The sequence below is a fragment of the Carassius auratus genome, chromosome 30 (assembly GCF_003368295.1).
Source record: "Carassius auratus strain Wakin chromosome 30, ASM336829v1, whole genome shotgun sequence".
NCBI lineage: Eukaryota > Metazoa > Chordata > Actinopteri > Cypriniformes > Cyprinidae > Carassius > Carassius auratus.
The window spans coordinates 8,706,144-8,724,244 of record NC_039272.1 but is presented as its reverse complement, the minus strand read 5'-3'; the positions used below and the strand labels follow the sequence as shown (position 1 = coordinate 8,724,244).

The 18,101-nt window shown below is 39.8% G+C and overlaps 2 protein-coding genes across 3 annotated transcripts in view; both read left to right on the top strand.

Moving 5' to 3' along the window:
- The window catches only part of LOC113049109 (neuronal tyrosine-phosphorylated phosphoinositide-3-kinase adapter 1-like), a 30,400-nt gene extending 21,230 nt beyond the window's left edge, over window positions 1–9,170 (top strand). Inside the window, exons 4-7 of the mRNA XM_026211158.1 lie at window positions 1,424–3,160; window positions 3,252–3,476; window positions 4,744–4,847; window positions 8,047–9,170. Coding sequence (XP_026066943.1) covers window positions 1,424–3,160; window positions 3,252–3,476; window positions 4,744–4,847; window positions 8,047–8,436 — 2,456 coding nt within the window. The 3' untranslated portion in view covers window positions 8,437–9,170. The remainder of the gene's footprint in view (window positions 1–1,423; window positions 3,161–3,251; window positions 3,477–4,743; window positions 4,848–8,046) is intronic.
- A 4,338-nt stretch (window positions 9,171–13,508) lies between these two features.
- LOC113049108 (sodium/potassium-transporting ATPase subunit beta-2-like) overlaps window positions 13,509–18,101 on the top strand; it is a 10,276-nt gene continuing 5,683 nt past the window's right edge. The window contains exon 1 of one of the 2 annotated variants that reach the window (XM_026211156.1): window positions 13,509–13,923. In XM_026211156.1, coding sequence (XP_026066941.1) covers window positions 13,833–13,923 — 91 coding nt within the window. In that variant the 5' untranslated portion in view covers window positions 13,509–13,832. The remainder of the gene's footprint in view (window positions 13,924–18,101) is intronic. The other variant, XM_026211157.1, reaches the window with a different exon arrangement.

Genomic DNA, 18,101 nt, shown 5'->3' with positions numbered 1-18,101 from the left:
CATCTAAGTATCATAAATATACAGTATTTATAAAAAAAACTGATGGAGAAAGAATTGTTAAAATACCATTACGAAAAATTGTTAATATTGATTTTGACAAAATTTTCATTACAATACATTAAAATGTATTTTTCTTAATATCTAAAACTTATAGAAATAACAACCAGATTAGTGTTGTGTGCTGAGTCATTTGAAAGCGGTTTGCTAAAAATCTATTTTAGACAACAACAAATAATGTAGGGTGGGTCTTGATTTTATCCATATATAAATTTTTGAAAAGTGGGATGGAAGAGGTTATAAAAAGTAAGAAACAAGATGCCCAAATGCTTAATTTTTAAGTTTAATTAGAATCATAAAAGTGGGAACATGTATTAAAGGTTTAGTACACCCAAAAATGAAAATTAGTCCATGTTTTACTTACCCTCAAGGCATCCTATGTGTAAATGACTTTCTTCTTTCAGATGAATCCAGTCGGAGTTATATTAAAACTTGTCCTGGCTCTTTCAAACTTTATTGGGGTGAGTGTCTTTGTTCAACAGTCTAAAAGTAGTCAAATAAAGTGCACACATCCATATTAAAATGTGCATCTCATGGCTCCTGGCGGTGAATAAATCAATTAATTTTTGTAAGACAAATATCAATTTTTAAACCGATATAAACACCTTTTTCTCACTTGTGATAACTGTTGTATTCGGAAGCCGTTCCGACAGAAGATGCGACAGATTAGTGACGAATACAGAAGCACGACAGAGAGCAAACAATTAAGAAGCACGAAACAAGGCTTTGTAAAAAAAAAAAAAAAAAAAAAAATAGTCAGAGCATTTCAATATAAGCCAAGAGACTGATTTTCCTTTGGTAAAGTAAGGACACTTTACTTCCTTTGCTCCCATAAACAAACAGAGAAACTAACACGTACATGCACTGTGCCTTCGTCCTACTGTAAGTCACCCGCCGGAAAAGCAGTCTCTTGTGAATGTGTGTATTACAGGTAGCGGAAGTTACACAAAACTGTTTATATCATTTAAAATATGGAATTTAAATATTTTTTCAATGCATCGATGGCCAGGAGGCCTTTATTCACCCCCCAGAGCTATGTGATGCTCGTTTGGACCAATGCGCTTTATTTCAATGTTTTTGGACTGTTGAATAAAAACTCCCACTCACCCATGCCATTATAAAGCAAGAGCCAGGACAATTTTAAATTTACTCTGATTGGATTCGTCTGACAAAAAGAAAGTCATATATACCAAGGAATCCTTGAGGGTGAGTAAAATATGGACACATTTTTGGGTGAACTAACTCTTTAATAATGTAAAAGTAAAAAACAGTATAAAATACCTGACCTGTGGTTTCTTTAAAACTTCCTCTCTTTGCCTTTGTGTCATTCTTTTTCACCTCTTGTCTGCTTTTCTTTGTTAAACAGCAATGAAGAAGTCTGATTCAGGTGAAATGGCAGGACGGAAGGTACCTCCCTTGAAGCCCAAACGGAGTCCAAGCACACAGCTCTCCTTTGACCCCCCACCACCTCGAGTCCCACCACCGACCACACCTCTTCCCTTCCAGAGCTCTGAACCCTCTCCACGGGGTGAAGGGGGAGATGATGAGCCAGTTTACATTGAAATGGTTGGCCAGGTCTTTACCCGAGAGACTCACAGTGCCCCTACTCCTCATCCGCTAACGCCCTCCGCCACCACGCCTGATTCTGACTCAGACCAAGGAGAGGCCATATACGAAGAGATGAAGTACCCCTTACCGGACGATGCAGCTCGAGAAGCCCATCGCCGCTTTCCACTCAAACATGAGCGTATCAAGTCCTCTAAAGCGTACCACTCCTCCATTATCTCATCCTCCTCATCCCCTGCCTCTTCTTCACTCCCACGCCCCTCGTCCTCCTCTCCAGCCTGTACCTCATCCAAGCCTAAAGCAGCTGTCTCCATCTCTCACTCCTCTCCTCTGCCTTCATCCTGCTCTTCTGCATCCTCCACTCCCGTACCCCAAGTCCTCTCCTCCTCACCACACCCTCCCCGTGCTCCTACACCCTTCCTGCTGCCAGGGTCCAAGTCTGAACATGAGCCTAGCTCCAGTAAGATCCCAGCACCTTTCCCCAACTTGCTCCAGCACAAACCTCCGCTCCTGGCATTTCCCCAGCCGGCTGCTGCCTCCAGTGGGGTGGGGGCTCAACACAAGAGCAGCTCGGCCAAAATCAGTGTGCAGTCAGCTTCCAGTCTGCCAACATCTACTAGCACCTCCTCCAGCATGAGCTCCACCAGCACTTCCAAAGAGTCCTCTGGCATTGAGAAGGAACGAGAGAAGGAGAGGAGGGAAGGACAGCTGGGGCCGGCGCCAGGACTCAGAGCCCGCAGTCATTCCACTCCTCTTCCTCCATCTTCAAAGTCCTCCTCTCCATATTCCCACCACCATCATCACCATCACCCTCACCACAGGCCTTCCCACTATCACCATTACCGCAAGCCTGAGAAAGAGATGTCGTCATCAAGCAAGGGCTCCGGACAGTCCTCTACCCAGATGCAAACACAGCCCAAAGAGGGAAAGTCTGTCAGCTTCATGCTCAAGTCTGAGAAATCTGAGAGAGAAAGGGACAGAGAGAGGGATCGTGATCGTGACCGTGACCGTGACCGTGACCGTGACCGTGACCGAGAGAGAGACCTGAGCACACCATCTTCCAATCATTCTGATACCCCTTCTTCAAGCACATACACACACACTTCTCAAACTGGCACGAGCACCACTCCTACCCCAAGTCAACCATCATCGTCCAAAGCAGCTACGCCACCTTCCACCTCTTCTTCATCCGCTCAGCGCCCTCCATCTCGCTCTCACATGCATCGGTCGCACACCCCGCACTTTTCTCATGGCCTTCCTGCTTACAAACCTCCCCCCTCCGACAGCCCCCTTCTCTGGACCTATCCCTCGGTTGGCTTCCGCCGCCCACCCGCCTACGATAGCCTACGCGGGGGCTCACAGTTGCCATCCTTGCACACGGACCCCATTAAAACTGGATCTGCAGCCCATGTGTTGCAGGCCAAGGCCGGGTTCATTCCCTGGGAGAGCGCAGCTGCCTTAGGGCTCACCGAAGAACAGGCTTACTGGCCCATGCACCGAAAATTATCATTCAGTCATGGGAGCCGAGACACTGAGAGTGAGTAATGATTGATGGATGATTATGGAGGAAATTCTCTTTCTGTGATTCTATCATACATGTTTGTGTTTTTCTCTGTAATGCTTTGTAGAGGAGGACGGAGGTGCATGGAATGGCAGTGCAGATGCTCTACTGAGGAGAGAGAGGGATGACCTAGGAGCCATGCGGAGTAGTGGACACTCTGGAATACCTGTGCGGTCAACAGGGAGACACAGCGAGAGCTTGGCTGGGGCAGATGGACCACCAGGGTTGAGAGGACTGATACGAGCGGGACTACCCTTACCCTGCCAAACCTTCCCAGCATGCCGCAATGGAGGTGAGAAGACCCAGTTAAAATGGCATTAGCACAGACTTTCTGGTATGACCTCAGTAGTTAAAACTCTGGATATAGATCAAGTGTGTTTCAGTTAGAGTTAAAACATTTTATTTGAACAGTTTATGAGCTGTAAATTGATGCTGCTGGGATTAGTCTGCATTAATTTGTTTGTAAAGCATCACATTTTATAACAGAATGATCAGATATCTATCATGTCTTTGAAAACATGGGGAAACACTGAATTTAAACCTACTAAAACCATGATGAAAAAATCACAAAGACCATTTAACACATTAAGCAACACACAGTATTAGCTCGAAAATAGTCACAATTAGGAACCATGCATTTCTGGACATTTTAGAACCATATAATTGTATGCCATGATATATTCAGGAATTAATTCTCTCAACTTTTTTTCTGCCACTTTAACTGCTGTATTGCAGTGCACATCATGCATTTTATTCACATAACACCCGCAGTCCAACTTAACTAAGCATTATATGCATTACGTTGTGCAATGCACATTTAAATAAAGTATGTTAAATAATGTAATTTTTTGCAATGCAAACACACCTGCTTTCAATGCAAATGAGGCTCATTATAGAATGCAACGCATTCACAGTTGTCAGCGCTATTTGCCTGGCGCAATTAGTGTTGCACTATTAGTGGAAAGTAGGGTGGAAAGCAGGCTGAATTTCATGAATATCTGTAGAAAAAGTTTGTGTACTGCTTCTATTCATTTATGGCAGTAATAATCCAACAAATAATGATCAAAAGAAGGTGAAAAGTGTTATAAATCAAGATGGAACTTTTAGCTTAGCCCTTTTTATGAATTTTAAAGACTGATTTAGGTCGTTGGATTGCAGTAGTGGCACGATGCCGTGCAGTCCCTGCATACAGGTCAAACATTGTAGTGTACTGCATCCCATCCTCCACAACCTAAGAAACTGCACCATGCAAACTTCGCCAGCACTAATTTTATTTTATTTATTTATTTATTTATTTTGCTCTATTACCCTATTTTCGTAACTCCTTTAAATGAACAATGTTTTCAGCAGGCACAATTCTTTTTTGTGATATCTTTCACAGTTCAGATTGCTGTCAAATACATTTTAACAGTATTACTTATGCTTTCTGTTCTCCAATGTAGGAACTTCATATTTCAGATATTTCAATCATTATTTTAGATTTGACTAAAAATTTGATGTCCTCCTGAGATTTATTTTTCAAAACAATAACTTGGCTGGGTGTCTGTGATCTTTCATAGAGTTGGGTCGCCTTGGCAGGTCTTCCTCCACATCAGGAGTGAGACAAGTGGGTGGAGACGTTCAAAGGCAGAGCAGCCTGCCGGCCAGAGAAGCACTCCACCAGGTAACACATGCCAGCACCACTAAAGCCATCACTAAATTCACATAAACACACACTCAGAGAGTTATTATACAGCTGCAATGTTATTGCTTACTCAGCAATGTTTAAACACACATTCATCCAGGTAAAACCATGATCACATTAAGATTTGAGCTTAAGAATTTACTTTTTGATCTGCTGCCCTTTTTTGTGGAACACCAAAGGCATTTTGAAGAATGTTTAACCTGTTTTTGTTATAAACAATAGTTTTCATCAAGTGGTTTATCCAAACTATAAAAAAAATTTAAGACAGGTTCCATTTTGTCCATCAGGAATTGGTTTGTTGTCATTTGCTAATTGCTGTGAGGGGATAAGTTATTGTTCCACACTTGCGCGGGTGCAGACATCATCAGAAAAAAAGGTGTCATTATGAGGGAAGGAGATGTAAATTGTCATGATTCAAGATTAAGAGGGCACAAGTGTTCCTGTTACCAAATAATAATAATACATTTCATTTATATATCGCTTTTCTGCTCTTTAACCACTTTACAATTGTGACGGGGAGTCTCCTCGTCCTTCACCAGTGTGCAGCACCCGCGGTGCTTTTGACAGTATAGAGTCCCATCACTATACTGGGGTGCTAGGACCCACACAGACCACAGGGTGAGCACCCCCCTGCTGACCTCACTAGCACCTCTTCCAGCAGCAACATAGTTTTTCCAGGAGGTCTTCCATCTAGGTACTGAGCAGGCTCAACCCTGCTTAGCTTCAGTGGGCAACCAGTCTTGGGCTACAGGATGATATGGCTGCTGATGCATGGATTTAACACATACAATCTCCATTTAACACATTTTATGTTTCAACAGTGTAACATTTGAATCAGTGTAAATATTTACCATATTTAACTTCATTTCACAGAATTCTACAGCGGTGCATGCTGCTGCAATGACCTTTAATTCACCTCATACACCACCCTGATACTGAGAAAACCTCAGACAAGTGTGCATTTGAATTTTGTGCTTTTCAGTTCAATGTTTGCAGGAAAAGTTTAGAAATCGCACAGGTTTGTTCAGCCTCAGTCGGTTGTAGATACTGCAGTAATGAATTAAATTCACTTCAACTGGTTAACATTCATACGTGTAATTGACACCAAGCTTGACAGTTACGGCAGGTGATCTGTAACTAATTTCGTTCCATTTTGTGCCCCTGTGACTGCTGTTCCAGACAGTCATTAGGTAAATCGCGGAGCCCATTGAGTCACCAGCATCCACACCCAAACATGTCTGTAACTGCACTGCACTCCGCTGCAGGGTCAATGAGTGCAGAGGAAAAGGGGGATGAATACAGAGCGGGAGGGAGGCAAAGAAATGCAGCAGAGGGAAAGACAGATTGTGAGCAAGAGAGAGAGAGAGAAAATGCAGAACAGAATAGAAAAGAGAGGGGACAGATGCAGCACATGGGTGGAGAAAACTGTTTTTTGTCAGACTGTGGTAGGCAGACAGACAGTCTACGTGAATGATCAAACTCAACCTAGTGGCGCTGCCGGAGTCTCTCTGTGTCGGCCAGTGACAGGCTTTGATTCTTCCGTCTGACTGTCTCTGTCAGCGGTTTGTCAGACAGCCATTTTGGGAGTTTAGTATGTTGAATGTGAGAAAAGTAAAAAGGAGAATCCGGAGAGATTTGCATTAAACATGCGAAGCAGCTCATGTTTTTCTTTCGTGTTAACAGAAAGGGATGTTCCACTTCCTATAGCTCTAGTGGCATTTAAATAATCTTTAATTTTCAATCTTGTTGGATGTTAGCTTCCGTACAGAAGCCTCTGTTCTTTTCCCCTGGTGTGCTGTTGTCTCTTGGCAAAAGTTCACATGCTGACGCAGTATGTGTGTGTGTGTGTGTGTGTGTATAGCACAGAGATTGACTCTGTGAGCTGATATGACCTTCCCTCTCAGAGCAGGGGGATGGGATGGATGCTGTGAGTTGGCGCTATCTGGTGGTGTTCTTTGATATAGCAAAGAGCACACACCCAGAACGCCTCCCCCCCCCCCCCCCCCCCAAAAAAAAAAAAAAAACATTCTAAGTGGAAAATGTAATTTACAAATTGACTGGCACCTTCGTTAGAGGCTTAAGTTGATTTGTAAGAACTAAAGTCTGACATGATTGATTGCTGATATAATTGCCCAGATTTGTGGTTTTTAAACCATTTTTAACCAATCTTAAAATGAATCACTGTAATTTTTTGCAGTAGGAACTCCACATATGTGTAATACTCCTAGCTAAATATTATTTAGTGAATTAGAATTTTCAGTAATTACATTTAATAAAAAAATAAATAAAAAAACCTATTAATCTTTGACAGGTGTGGCAAAAGTTAATTTTGGGAAGGAATTAATTAAAAGTGGCTGTTCTGAACTTTTTTGGACTCTCCTTATTGATTTAATTTTCTTTTTATGTTGGATTGAATGCCAGCAGTACTTGCCCAACCAAGTTCTGCTGGCATTGTTTTTTTGAATCCCGGAACCTTGGTAAAAATTGCCAAAAGCATGCATCATGCAGTGGAACAAAAAACTAACTTTCAGTGTGGTATTTGATGATGGTGAAAAATTAAAAAGAGAAGAATTGTGATAAAGATAAAAAAACATAAAAATAAAACATTTATAAAATAGTATAAAATAAAAATAAATATTGTAAATGGTGAAATCTATGTAAGTGAAGTGTAATATTAAAATATTAAATGTTAATATTAAATAGTAAATCATTTTAATATCAAATGTTGCTTAGGCAACTAACTGAAATTAATAAGTTTCAGTAAAAACAGAAAATGACTAAAACTTAAAAGCAAAATAAATCTAAATAGATATATAAATACAATAATAAAATTATAAATACCATAAATTACAAAATTGTATTTTATATTTGTAAAAAAATATGTATTAAATTCAAAACTGAAATATAGGAATAAAAACTAATAAAAAGTATTAATAAATACTGTAATAGTATATATAAATAATTCTAGAATAGTATTAATCACTTTCAATGCATCTCTCTCTTTTTGCAGCCAGATGGTGTAATTACTTCATCTAGCAGCAGAGGCTAACTAGACCTTGCTAACCAGCCAAACCTTGATGCCTTTATGCCAAACAATCACATGACTAACTATGTATTTCATCTGCTCTCAACTATGCAAAGTAATTTTTACACTTTCTCTCTCTGTCTCTGTGTGTAGTTTCATGCTCTCTCGCAGATTCAGGCACAGACTCAGGCTCCCTGCAGTCCGTCTCTGAGCCGGCAGCAGCAGTACCAGCACCAGCAGCAGGTCCAGCTCCAGTTCCAGCAGCTGGCTCAGCTCGCCGCACAGGCCCAGGCTACCCTCAGCACGGGCACAGCCGGCACCTCCACAGCCCAGGCGCAGCGGGACGGCAAGCTCCTGGAGGTGATCGAGAGAAAGCGCTGCCTGTGTAAGGAGATTAAAGCTCATCGCCGGCCAGATAAGAGCTTATGTAAGCAGGACAGTATGCCTATTTTACCCAGCTGGAGGAAAACGCCAGAGCCCCGCAAGACTGGAACGCCACCCTGCCAGAGGCCACAGGCTGTGGTGTGGGACTCGGCCATCTGACCCAGGCAGAGAGAGCAAACAGAGGGTGGGGAGTAAGAAAGACATGACTGAGAGAGACATACAGAGTACAGATCTTTTCTTCTTTTTTTTCTCTTTTGCGTGTGAAAAGACAAAATAGGAAATTTTGGGGGTAATGGAGAAGTGGCCTTTGAGTGAAGAGATTCAAATAAGACTGAAAAGACAAAGCGGGAGCATTTTTTTTGCAAAGAGAATAGCATGATTTAGAATAAATCTCTCTATAGAAGCAGGAGAAATGTGTTCCACATGGTGTTTATGTGCCAATATAGTTGCAGCAGATAAAACACATACGTACACACACACAAACTGGAGAGACACCTGTGTCTGAACTCTGTCTGACCTGCTGCAAATACAACCTGTGCTGCTGAGTTTACAACCTTTTTGAAACACACTGGAAACTTTTGGAGCACTGTAACTTTTGTACTCTGAATATAAACCATTAGTAAGGAGAATAGACGTGCTTTTTCCTCCAAGGAATGAAGAAATTATCAAAGCTTGATATGTAAAGAATGAAGAGGTGCTGAAAGATCACAGCGGAGCTTTTCTTCATATCATAAACTGTCTGTGACTTTGGGCTTTTGTGTTTTTACTGACCAGATTTACACAGTTATGCTGCTGTTTCCTGGGCACCCACTGGACTGATGTTTTTTTTACATTCCAGAAGAGTGTCAAAATGTGTGTGTGAGTGTGTGTGTGTGTGTGTGTGTGTGTGTGTGTGTGTGTGTGTGTGTGTGTGTGTGTGTGTGTGTGTGTGTGTGTGTGTGTGTGTGTGTGTGGTGTTATGGTGAACACTGTCAGATGTATCTTTACATTGGAGATGTGCGATGTTAGAAGCTGAACAGTCATGAGAGGAAATCCAGACAAATAGACAACAAAATGGTTAGGATACAGGGAAACAAGTCAATAAAACAAAATTTGATATGTATACACAAAAAAGTCTTACACATTCAAACACAGGAAACGGTGATGAAGGGCTGTGTGGTACTGTCGTAGTTTGTAGAGGAAATTCATCTGAAGTCTAATTACTGCCTATTGATTGAGTGCCAATCTGGTGAGTGTGGGGACACGTGTGTCTGCGTATTTGGGGAGTAGAAGAAAAGCTGTTAAGCAGAAGTTACGTGACTTTCGTAGCAATATTTGTTAAAAGAGGAGACTGACCATTAGCCCAGTCCGATACAAAATCATGATGGTGAAAAAAGACAGATCCGCACTTCATTATTTCATAACTCTGTAACATTAACTTGATGAAAATAGTACAATCACAGAATGAGCTTCATTACAAAATATGACATAGGCCGAGGACCAATGCACGTGCTGCGTTAACATGAGGTGCCATTGTGTTCATCTAAAAACTGTCGGACCACCATATTTACTCATCTGTTTACATTTAATCTGTATCTGAGCATATCCGAAGCTAACGTCTAACTGTGTTTTTGGCAGCATAGTCTCATGTGTCAATCAATTTGGGTTGCAGTGTCGTTTAATAAGATAATAACATATATAAAAGCTCTAATCATACTACAGTCAGATTGAGCAGTCCAGTTACCCTGTCCCTTAAAGAAAACTTCACCTCTTCACACTGTCCAATTCTCATGCACACATGCATATACAGAAACGCACACACTCACAGCTCCCTGCTGGGAAAAATGAACATGCAGCGGTCAGACCGATGCTGGAACTTTTTTCCGCAAAAAAGAAAACGAACCACATGACATTGAGATTAAACGAGAAGAAAAAACACTTGTTAAAAACTGTAAAATAAACATGTACAACTGTATTGATTATGTAGCAATTATTTCCACTTTCATACTTGTAATCAATAAATATATTGTAGCATATAATGTACAAAAGTACAAGGTGTTTAATTGTTTTATAAAGAAATTTAGTAGTGTTATCTGTGGCTACCTGTCTACACTGTACTGAATGGACCGCTGATAGGCGAGCCCTCTCTACTAAAGGCACAGTCTTAGACACACACACACACACACACACACACCAACCAACCAATGTTTTTTTCTAGCTAGTGTCACGCAAGTCCCTTTAAGCAACTTAAGTCTGATCACATTCATATCTTCACCAACACACTCCACCCGGCTCGCTGGAATATCAGTTGGATATTTTTTGAACTACTTCTGCTGCTATATTGAATTTTTACTATTGCTTACATATCCCTCACTGCTGTTGTTTTATTTCTCTTCTACATTTTTTAGAGTTTCTTTTTTGTTTTGTTTTTGAGATCATGCGATGGAGTTTTAAGGAGTGGAATCTTTTTCTAACTTGGCAAATGAATGTTTTTCAGTTGTTGTTGTGGTTGTATTTAAAAGTTGTTGTTGTTTTTCCGAATAGTTAGCACCACCAACCTGTACAGTTCTCACCCAGGCAACACTGCTGTAAATGTGATGGCAACATTGCAGTGATGTTGCCAAGGGTTTGACATGTTGTCACCATGACACCAGGGTTTCACTGCACCACTCGGGTGGCCATTTGAAATACAGTCTTTATCAAACAGTACGGAGGACCACAGTAGAGGAGGGCTGGTGCAATGCATGCTGGGATTTCTTGATGAATTCCCTTAATCATTCAGTTTAAGGTTGGACTGTGTCCCAGTCTATATAAATTGTGCCCAGTTTGTACTTCAGATATACTAAATAATCATCTAGTGGAAATTTATTAAGATGAAAAGGGTAACTTACTGTAAGTATTATTGGGTAAACTAGTTTACAGAAACTGTCGGCTTTGCGTGTCTACATAAATGGTGGCCATATTATGAGTGCCATAATATATTGGTATGGTAAGATACGGTGTACCTTGGAAATCACTGTAGTGCTATATTTGCATTGATATCGTCATGAAATAAATTTTATATGATGAACCTAAAATACATGTGTGAATAACAGTATGTGTGTGTGTGTGTGTATGCGAGAAAGAGAGAGAGAGAGGGAGTGAAAGAAACTGTTGCAATGTACATGGATTTAATGTCTTCTTGTCCTGCAGACCTCCTTAACATACAATCAGTGGAATATCTGCTTGTACAGTATAATGTGGAAATGTTTTATTCATTCCCTTTCTCTTCTTTGAGGAATAGTTCACAGAAAAATGAAAAATTGCTGGAAATCTACTCAGCCTCAGGCTATCCAAAATGTAGATTAGTTTGTTGCTTCATCGGAACAGATTTAGGAAATTTTGCATTAAATCACTTGTTCACCAATGGGTCCGCTGCAGTGAATGGGTGCCATCAGAATGAGAGTCCAAATAGCTGATAAAAGCATCATAATAATTCACAAGTAATCCATGTGACATCAGTCAGTCAATGTGTTGCAATGTGAAAACCTGTTTGTACAGAAAATCCATCAAGATCTTTTTTTTACTTTAAAGAGGTCCTCTATCCATAATGTTGCTTTCTCCAGTAAAAAATAAAAAGTTAAAATCCCTTACGGATGGATTTGTTTCTAACAAATTATGCACCTTTTTACATTACAAGATGTCGTTGTCGGCAGTATGGACTCTCATTCTGATGGCACCCATTCACTGCAAAGGATTCATTGGTGAGCAAGTGATGTAATCCTAAATTCCCAAATCTGTTTCAATTAAGACATCATCTGCATATTGGATGGCCTGAGAGTTTTCATCAAATGTTCATTTTTGGGTGTACTTTTTTGCTTTCATGCTGACCTTCCAGACTTGTTGTTTCAGTATCCATTTTCACTGTGGGCAGTTGTTTCTTACTCATGTGTCAGCATCATGAACACAGGGAGCTGTAACAACAGTGTGTTGCTGAATTGTGTTGACTGATTTGCTCTTCAATGATGTCCTGTGTCACAGATGAAGCTCTTGTACAAGTTCTCTCTTCCTACAGGTCTTCTATATTGTTGGCTCTAACCTGTCATTGATCTTGAACATCATTACAGACATTATTTATCTGGTGTCATGTGACAGATTTATCAAGTAGTACCAGTCATTGAAACTTTTACAGGTCTGAAGTAAAAATTGAAGTTTAAGAGGAATACTGGTTCTGTAACAGCTGGAGTTACGCTTAAGGGAGGATCGGGAGGATCTGTTCAGAGCATCAGAAATATAAATTATATGGTTATTTAGATTTAAAAAAAAAAAAATAGACTGCTTGGCACATGCCAGCAGTTTCATTTGCTGAAGCTTAATTTTGCACTGTAAAATCTGTAACATTTTTGTAAAATCCGTAAAATTTAAATTCATATTTAATTTAGTATTATTTAGTTATATACTAAGCATAATTAAGTCTAATTATTTAATGCAAATTCCTTGACTGAACTTAAAATGTCAAGTTACCATTAATCTGCAGTCATTAAAAAAATACCCATCTATATTAAGTGATTCTTGACATTCTTGATAATCATAAGAATATAATAAAATCAACAGCATTGCCAATAAAACTGCTAGGTAGCCAAACAGTCTAGCCACATTAATTAATTATGCCCAAATACCAATGAAACAAATTATTTTTTGTGTAAATCTGTCTGAACTAAATGAATGCATTAATCCAACTCACCTGTAATGCTTGTTGAAGATCTGCCTATGTATCTTGTAACAGGAAAAACAGCGTCAAGATACATTACCTGTTTGGTTTACATAAGCTGTAATACAACAATCAAGTAGATTTTATTTTAAGTATTATTTGCTTGATCCGAGATTGTTTTTACAGTGCATTTTACCATCTGAGGCCAGTGGGAATCTTTGCACGGAACGACACAGAACGGAAACACCACGCACTTCCTGAGAGACGTTTTCCCTGACTTCACCTGAGACTTCCCAGAGACTTCTTCTTGGCAACGGCCTCATGAGATGCTGACAGATGCGCCCAAAAGTCTCTTCCATCACAGGCTTTAAAGATGTGCCATTTTGCTGTGGAAGACGGGCCAAAGTGCGCAGTATAGCGATGCTATTGGCTAAGAAGTGACTTGAGTTTTGCTAAAGGAGGGACTTTTTCGGGGTGGGGGTGATAGGGGCTGAGCAGACAGAGATGGTTTTACTGCAGTATCGACACATTAGTGCTGCACTGCTCTCTCTCTCTCTCTCTCTCTCTCTCTCTCTCTCTCTCTCTCGCTCTGTCTCTCTGCGGAATGCGCACTACACTTGTGAGTGGGCAGAAAGCCGGGCGTCACAGAGAAATCGAGGTCTCCTCTCGCTCAGTCCTTGCTTGAGTGCTCAGGTTTCGGCAGAGTGCCTTGAGAATCGCTTTTACCCAGTTTTTCATTTTAAAAAGCTTTCTATTGAGACCTTAAAGATCGTTTGAACCCTTTCTCCACACTATTCAAGGGTTGAATAGCTTTTTATTACTCTCAAAGAGAGTGTTAGCCCCGAGGCGTTGACTCTGTGAGTGCACATTTATTTCGTCCAGGAAAATGGCAAAGGATGATAAGAAGAACGCGTGGAAGGAGTTCTTCTGGAACCCGAGAACGCGCGAGTTCTGCGGGAGGACCGCGAGCAGTTGGGGTAAGTCTTGCACAGAACCGACAGGATTTCACGCATACACAAATGCTAATAATTGTGCCATTATTTTGCAGTTAAAATAAATACTGCGCTGCAGTAGTTCGCGCGTCTCACTCTATCAGTGCAGAGAAGTTCACTTGAGAGACGGATCGCTGTCCAAGGTGCTGAAACTCCAGTTAGTGCGGCTGTAGTGCGTCACATGCGTTTGCTTTTCTCTGCCGCGTGTTTACGCAGCTGTAAAACTTAATGCATAATGTGATTATCTTTGTCAAATCCAGAAATCTTATGTCTATTGACACATCCAGATAACTGATTATTGCGTTACGATGGACTTTGCGGGAAGAAATGTTAAATGCGCCGCATCAGACAATGAATAGCGTGGAGAAATGTGATGCGTCGAATACCTGCAAAACTACACAATGCGCTTCAAGTAGAACGTCTGAACAGAGGCGGCCACACATCAGTATTCCCTGCACCATTTTCTGTAAAGAAGAGCCGCAATTTTAACTGCATAGAATGCTGAAATGCTGCAGTAAAAAAAAATTAAAAAATACAATGTTTAAGTACACCGTATGATTTATTATTTATTATTTTTAATTCATGTATTGTAAAATATAGTATAAGTTATGTTTTTGTTCAAAGTACGAGACACTTTTTAATTAATAGAGAAATTTTGAAAATTCCTTGCTCAAAATTTTCTTGCTTTTCGTAGTAGTTGCTCTCTGTTGTATTCTGCCTTATTTAATTAGTGTTTACCATGACAGCTGCTAGAGAGGCCAATTTTGATCAGCTATAAGCCCCAGTGGGCCATCTGCATCATCTTTGCCTTTCATCACAGCAAACTCATTTTAAGAGTTCACATAGGCCCATATATTAACATATAATTGAATAACAACCAGAAGCTGTATCAAATATAATAATAACAAAGTCACCAACACCTACTGTGTGCAAAATCATTTTATTTTTCTACTTGTATTTTTTATTTCTTTTTACAGTCAAGTGTCAAATTGTACATTCTGCCATTTGGTTAAAATCTGTTTGAACGTTCCAAGTAATCTAGTAAATAATCTGGCTTTTATAATTGCGTAAGATCTTTCTAACCACTAAACACCTTTATCCCTGTGTATATTGTTACAAATAGTCTTTTGCAGTGACATTGAGATGATTTAATCTAGCCGAGGGCCATTTTGAGTGTGTGCGTGGGGGTTTGTGAATTAGTGTAAGATGTAATCCTTTGCTAATAGGCTCATTGGTTGCCTTGGTGAGGCTATCATTTGGACACATGGCCTATTCAACTTTAGATTTAGATTCATTCTGAAACTGAACATGTCTTTTAATCAGGGTGTGATGGCATTAAAACTGCAGTACTCCAAAATTGCCCCTCGGGCATCTATAACTCAGCTGTCAATGCTTTGGAATAGTTAAAGAGAGAGAGAGAGAGAGAGAGTGTGTGTGTGTTAGAGAGAGAGAGAGAGAGAGAGAAATGCTAGATCACTGCCCTCAAGACTTCAATGTATGCCAGCATTTTTTGCTCTAAGGGATCTCAGTGTGTTGCACCTCATTGAGAGAGAGAGAGTGTGTGTGTGTGTGTGATGCTCTGAGGACTAGCTGCCTAGTTAAGTCAGTGTGCTCTCTAAGACTCCTTAATTAGTCTATTTTTGTCTGTGCCCAAACCAGAGTGAACCTGGGTATGCTTAGATTCTTTAACAAAGTACATCCTCATTATAGAGCTTAATAGTGACCTATGGAGGACGGTGGAAGCTGCAGCTACATTTATACAGCTGTTTCTCTTATTGAAACATATCCAGGGTTGCTTTGAGAAGCCCTGGAGCACAGAGGGGTTAATAGTATCAGATAAAAGCATTTAAAGCTGATTTGACTACAGCCCTCTGCTCTGGAGAGTCATAAACAGCCTGTGTCTCATCTTGTTGTTAAACATCACTCTTGTACAGGCGATAATTGAATCTCTAAACCACTCCTGAGACTTATAGCTCATACTGCAGTATTTGAGAGCAGAAGACCTAAAATCTCTGTTCAAAGCAGGATGAGGCTTCCTGGAAACAAGCACGCAGAAAAGGTTTCTAGTTCAAAAGATTCCTATACTTTTTTTTTTTCATCAGCTAAAGCACTTTGACATAAAATATTTACATGAAGTACTCCCTGAGACATTAAGTTATTTTTTTAAAAGGAATTAATAACATATTTGCATGTTCACAGTTCTCTGATGATATGCAAGTAAACAAATAGAATTTAATCTTTTTTAGTAAATATAATAAATTATTTACTTTTTATTAACATTTTTACACCCTGCAGTTCTCCGATCTGAAAAATCTGGTTCTAGCTGGATGTTAGACTGCTTTGGAAGATCCTCTTTTTGAATGTAGTCTTCTTGTTCAAATGTATATTGTCCCATTCACTTTACAGCTAAACGCATCATAAATAAACATGCGATGAAATGTCGTTTTGAATTGAAATTATGTAATTTTACCTATTTTTGCTTATTTCCACTATGAAAAATAGTAAGTTACAAGGTACAAAACAATTGACACAATAATGCTAACACAGCAACAATGTTATAGTGTCATTAATATGAAGGTCTTCTGAAAGTGGTGCCAGTTTCAGTTTTGGTCTGATAAGAAATATTCATATCAAGTAAGTTATCTGCAATTGTATCCCTGAGAACCATTTTTAATTTGTATTTATTTATTCATCTATAATTGATTAACTGTTATGTTTGTTAGTCTAAAGTATTTAGGTTGGTTCAGTGTTGATAAATAAATCTGACTTGAATAAAATCAATTAAAAAGTAATTAATAGTAACAGTTTAGATTGATCAGTTCTATAATTACGATCTGTTTATGTGCACCCAGTATACCCAGTTATTTCTGCCAAATAACAGGAAATTGATATTCAGAGATATCTCCCTTTGTCTATATCACAGGTGTGAGTTCCTCTGAAGTGTTTGATAGTATGGTGGTCTGGTGGGTTTGATGGATTTAGGAACTGATGAAGCCGAAAGGATGTGGGCAGATCTAAAGAGACTGTTTTGTGGGGTTCATGTCTATATTAATGAACGTGAACATGCAAATAGCAGATCACAGTGGCATCTTCTGCTTCTCTCTTTCAGGTTGTGTTCAAATTAGAGGGTTGAAAGAGGGAGGGTGACTTTCATCATGATAGAGTATCAGTCCCACCATGTGCAGTATTCGCCACACACAAACTCACAGATCCAGCACAGCTGATCAGGATGTACCACATTTAAACCTCATAACCAAGTTAAGCAAGTACTGTTTGATAATACAGGTATTTGGTATCCTGAGAGACGGCGGTTATTTTGAGGCTGTCCTGCTGCGAGATTAAGTAGTGCTTAATGATGTGAACATTTGGTCTTTGCTCACTTTCTCTCTTGCACATGCATTGCATCCTTTTTCACTCTTTCCAGGCATATTAGCACACACTGCTGTGTAATTCTATCCTGTAGCGTAACCTCACATTGCAGTACTGTTATTGATCAGTGAAAGCATGTCTGTGCGGGGACCTCCAGGATGCAGCGGGGGGGACAGAGTTCCCTCCTCCCTTCATCCTGGATAAACCTGATTGATTGTCCCCAGGGGCCTTGCTGCTTGAAGCTCAGGTGTCCTGTATTTTAATAAGTTCTCCTCAGGCATACACTCTCCTGCTGTGCACCACAACTTACATACACACAGTCACCTTCAGCACTCAGCATTCTCTATGAAATAGCAACCCTAAATTATTTATTGTGTTGGTGAAGTACATGTTTGGAAGTACATTCTTATTACAGGGGCAAATGAATGAGTTACTGAATCTTTGCTTTTTCCCTGAAAGTATTCAGATGATTAACATAAATTAAAGGAGTTCAAGTCCAGCAATGTCCTTCATGCTATAAAACACTAAGTTTCAAATAAATGTTGTTCTTTTAAACCTTGTTCATCGAAGAGTCATGGTTTACACAAAACATTTTTAGTAGCACAAATGTTTTCAACATTGACAAAATTAAGAGATTAAAATCAGCATATTCATTTAGAATGTAACTTATTTCTGTGATGGCAAAGCTTAATTTTCAGCAGCCATTATTCCAATCTTCAGTGTCACATGATCGTTCAGATATCAAAAAAGTTGAAATAGAAAGTAGCTACTTTAAATGTAAATAATATTGTTCA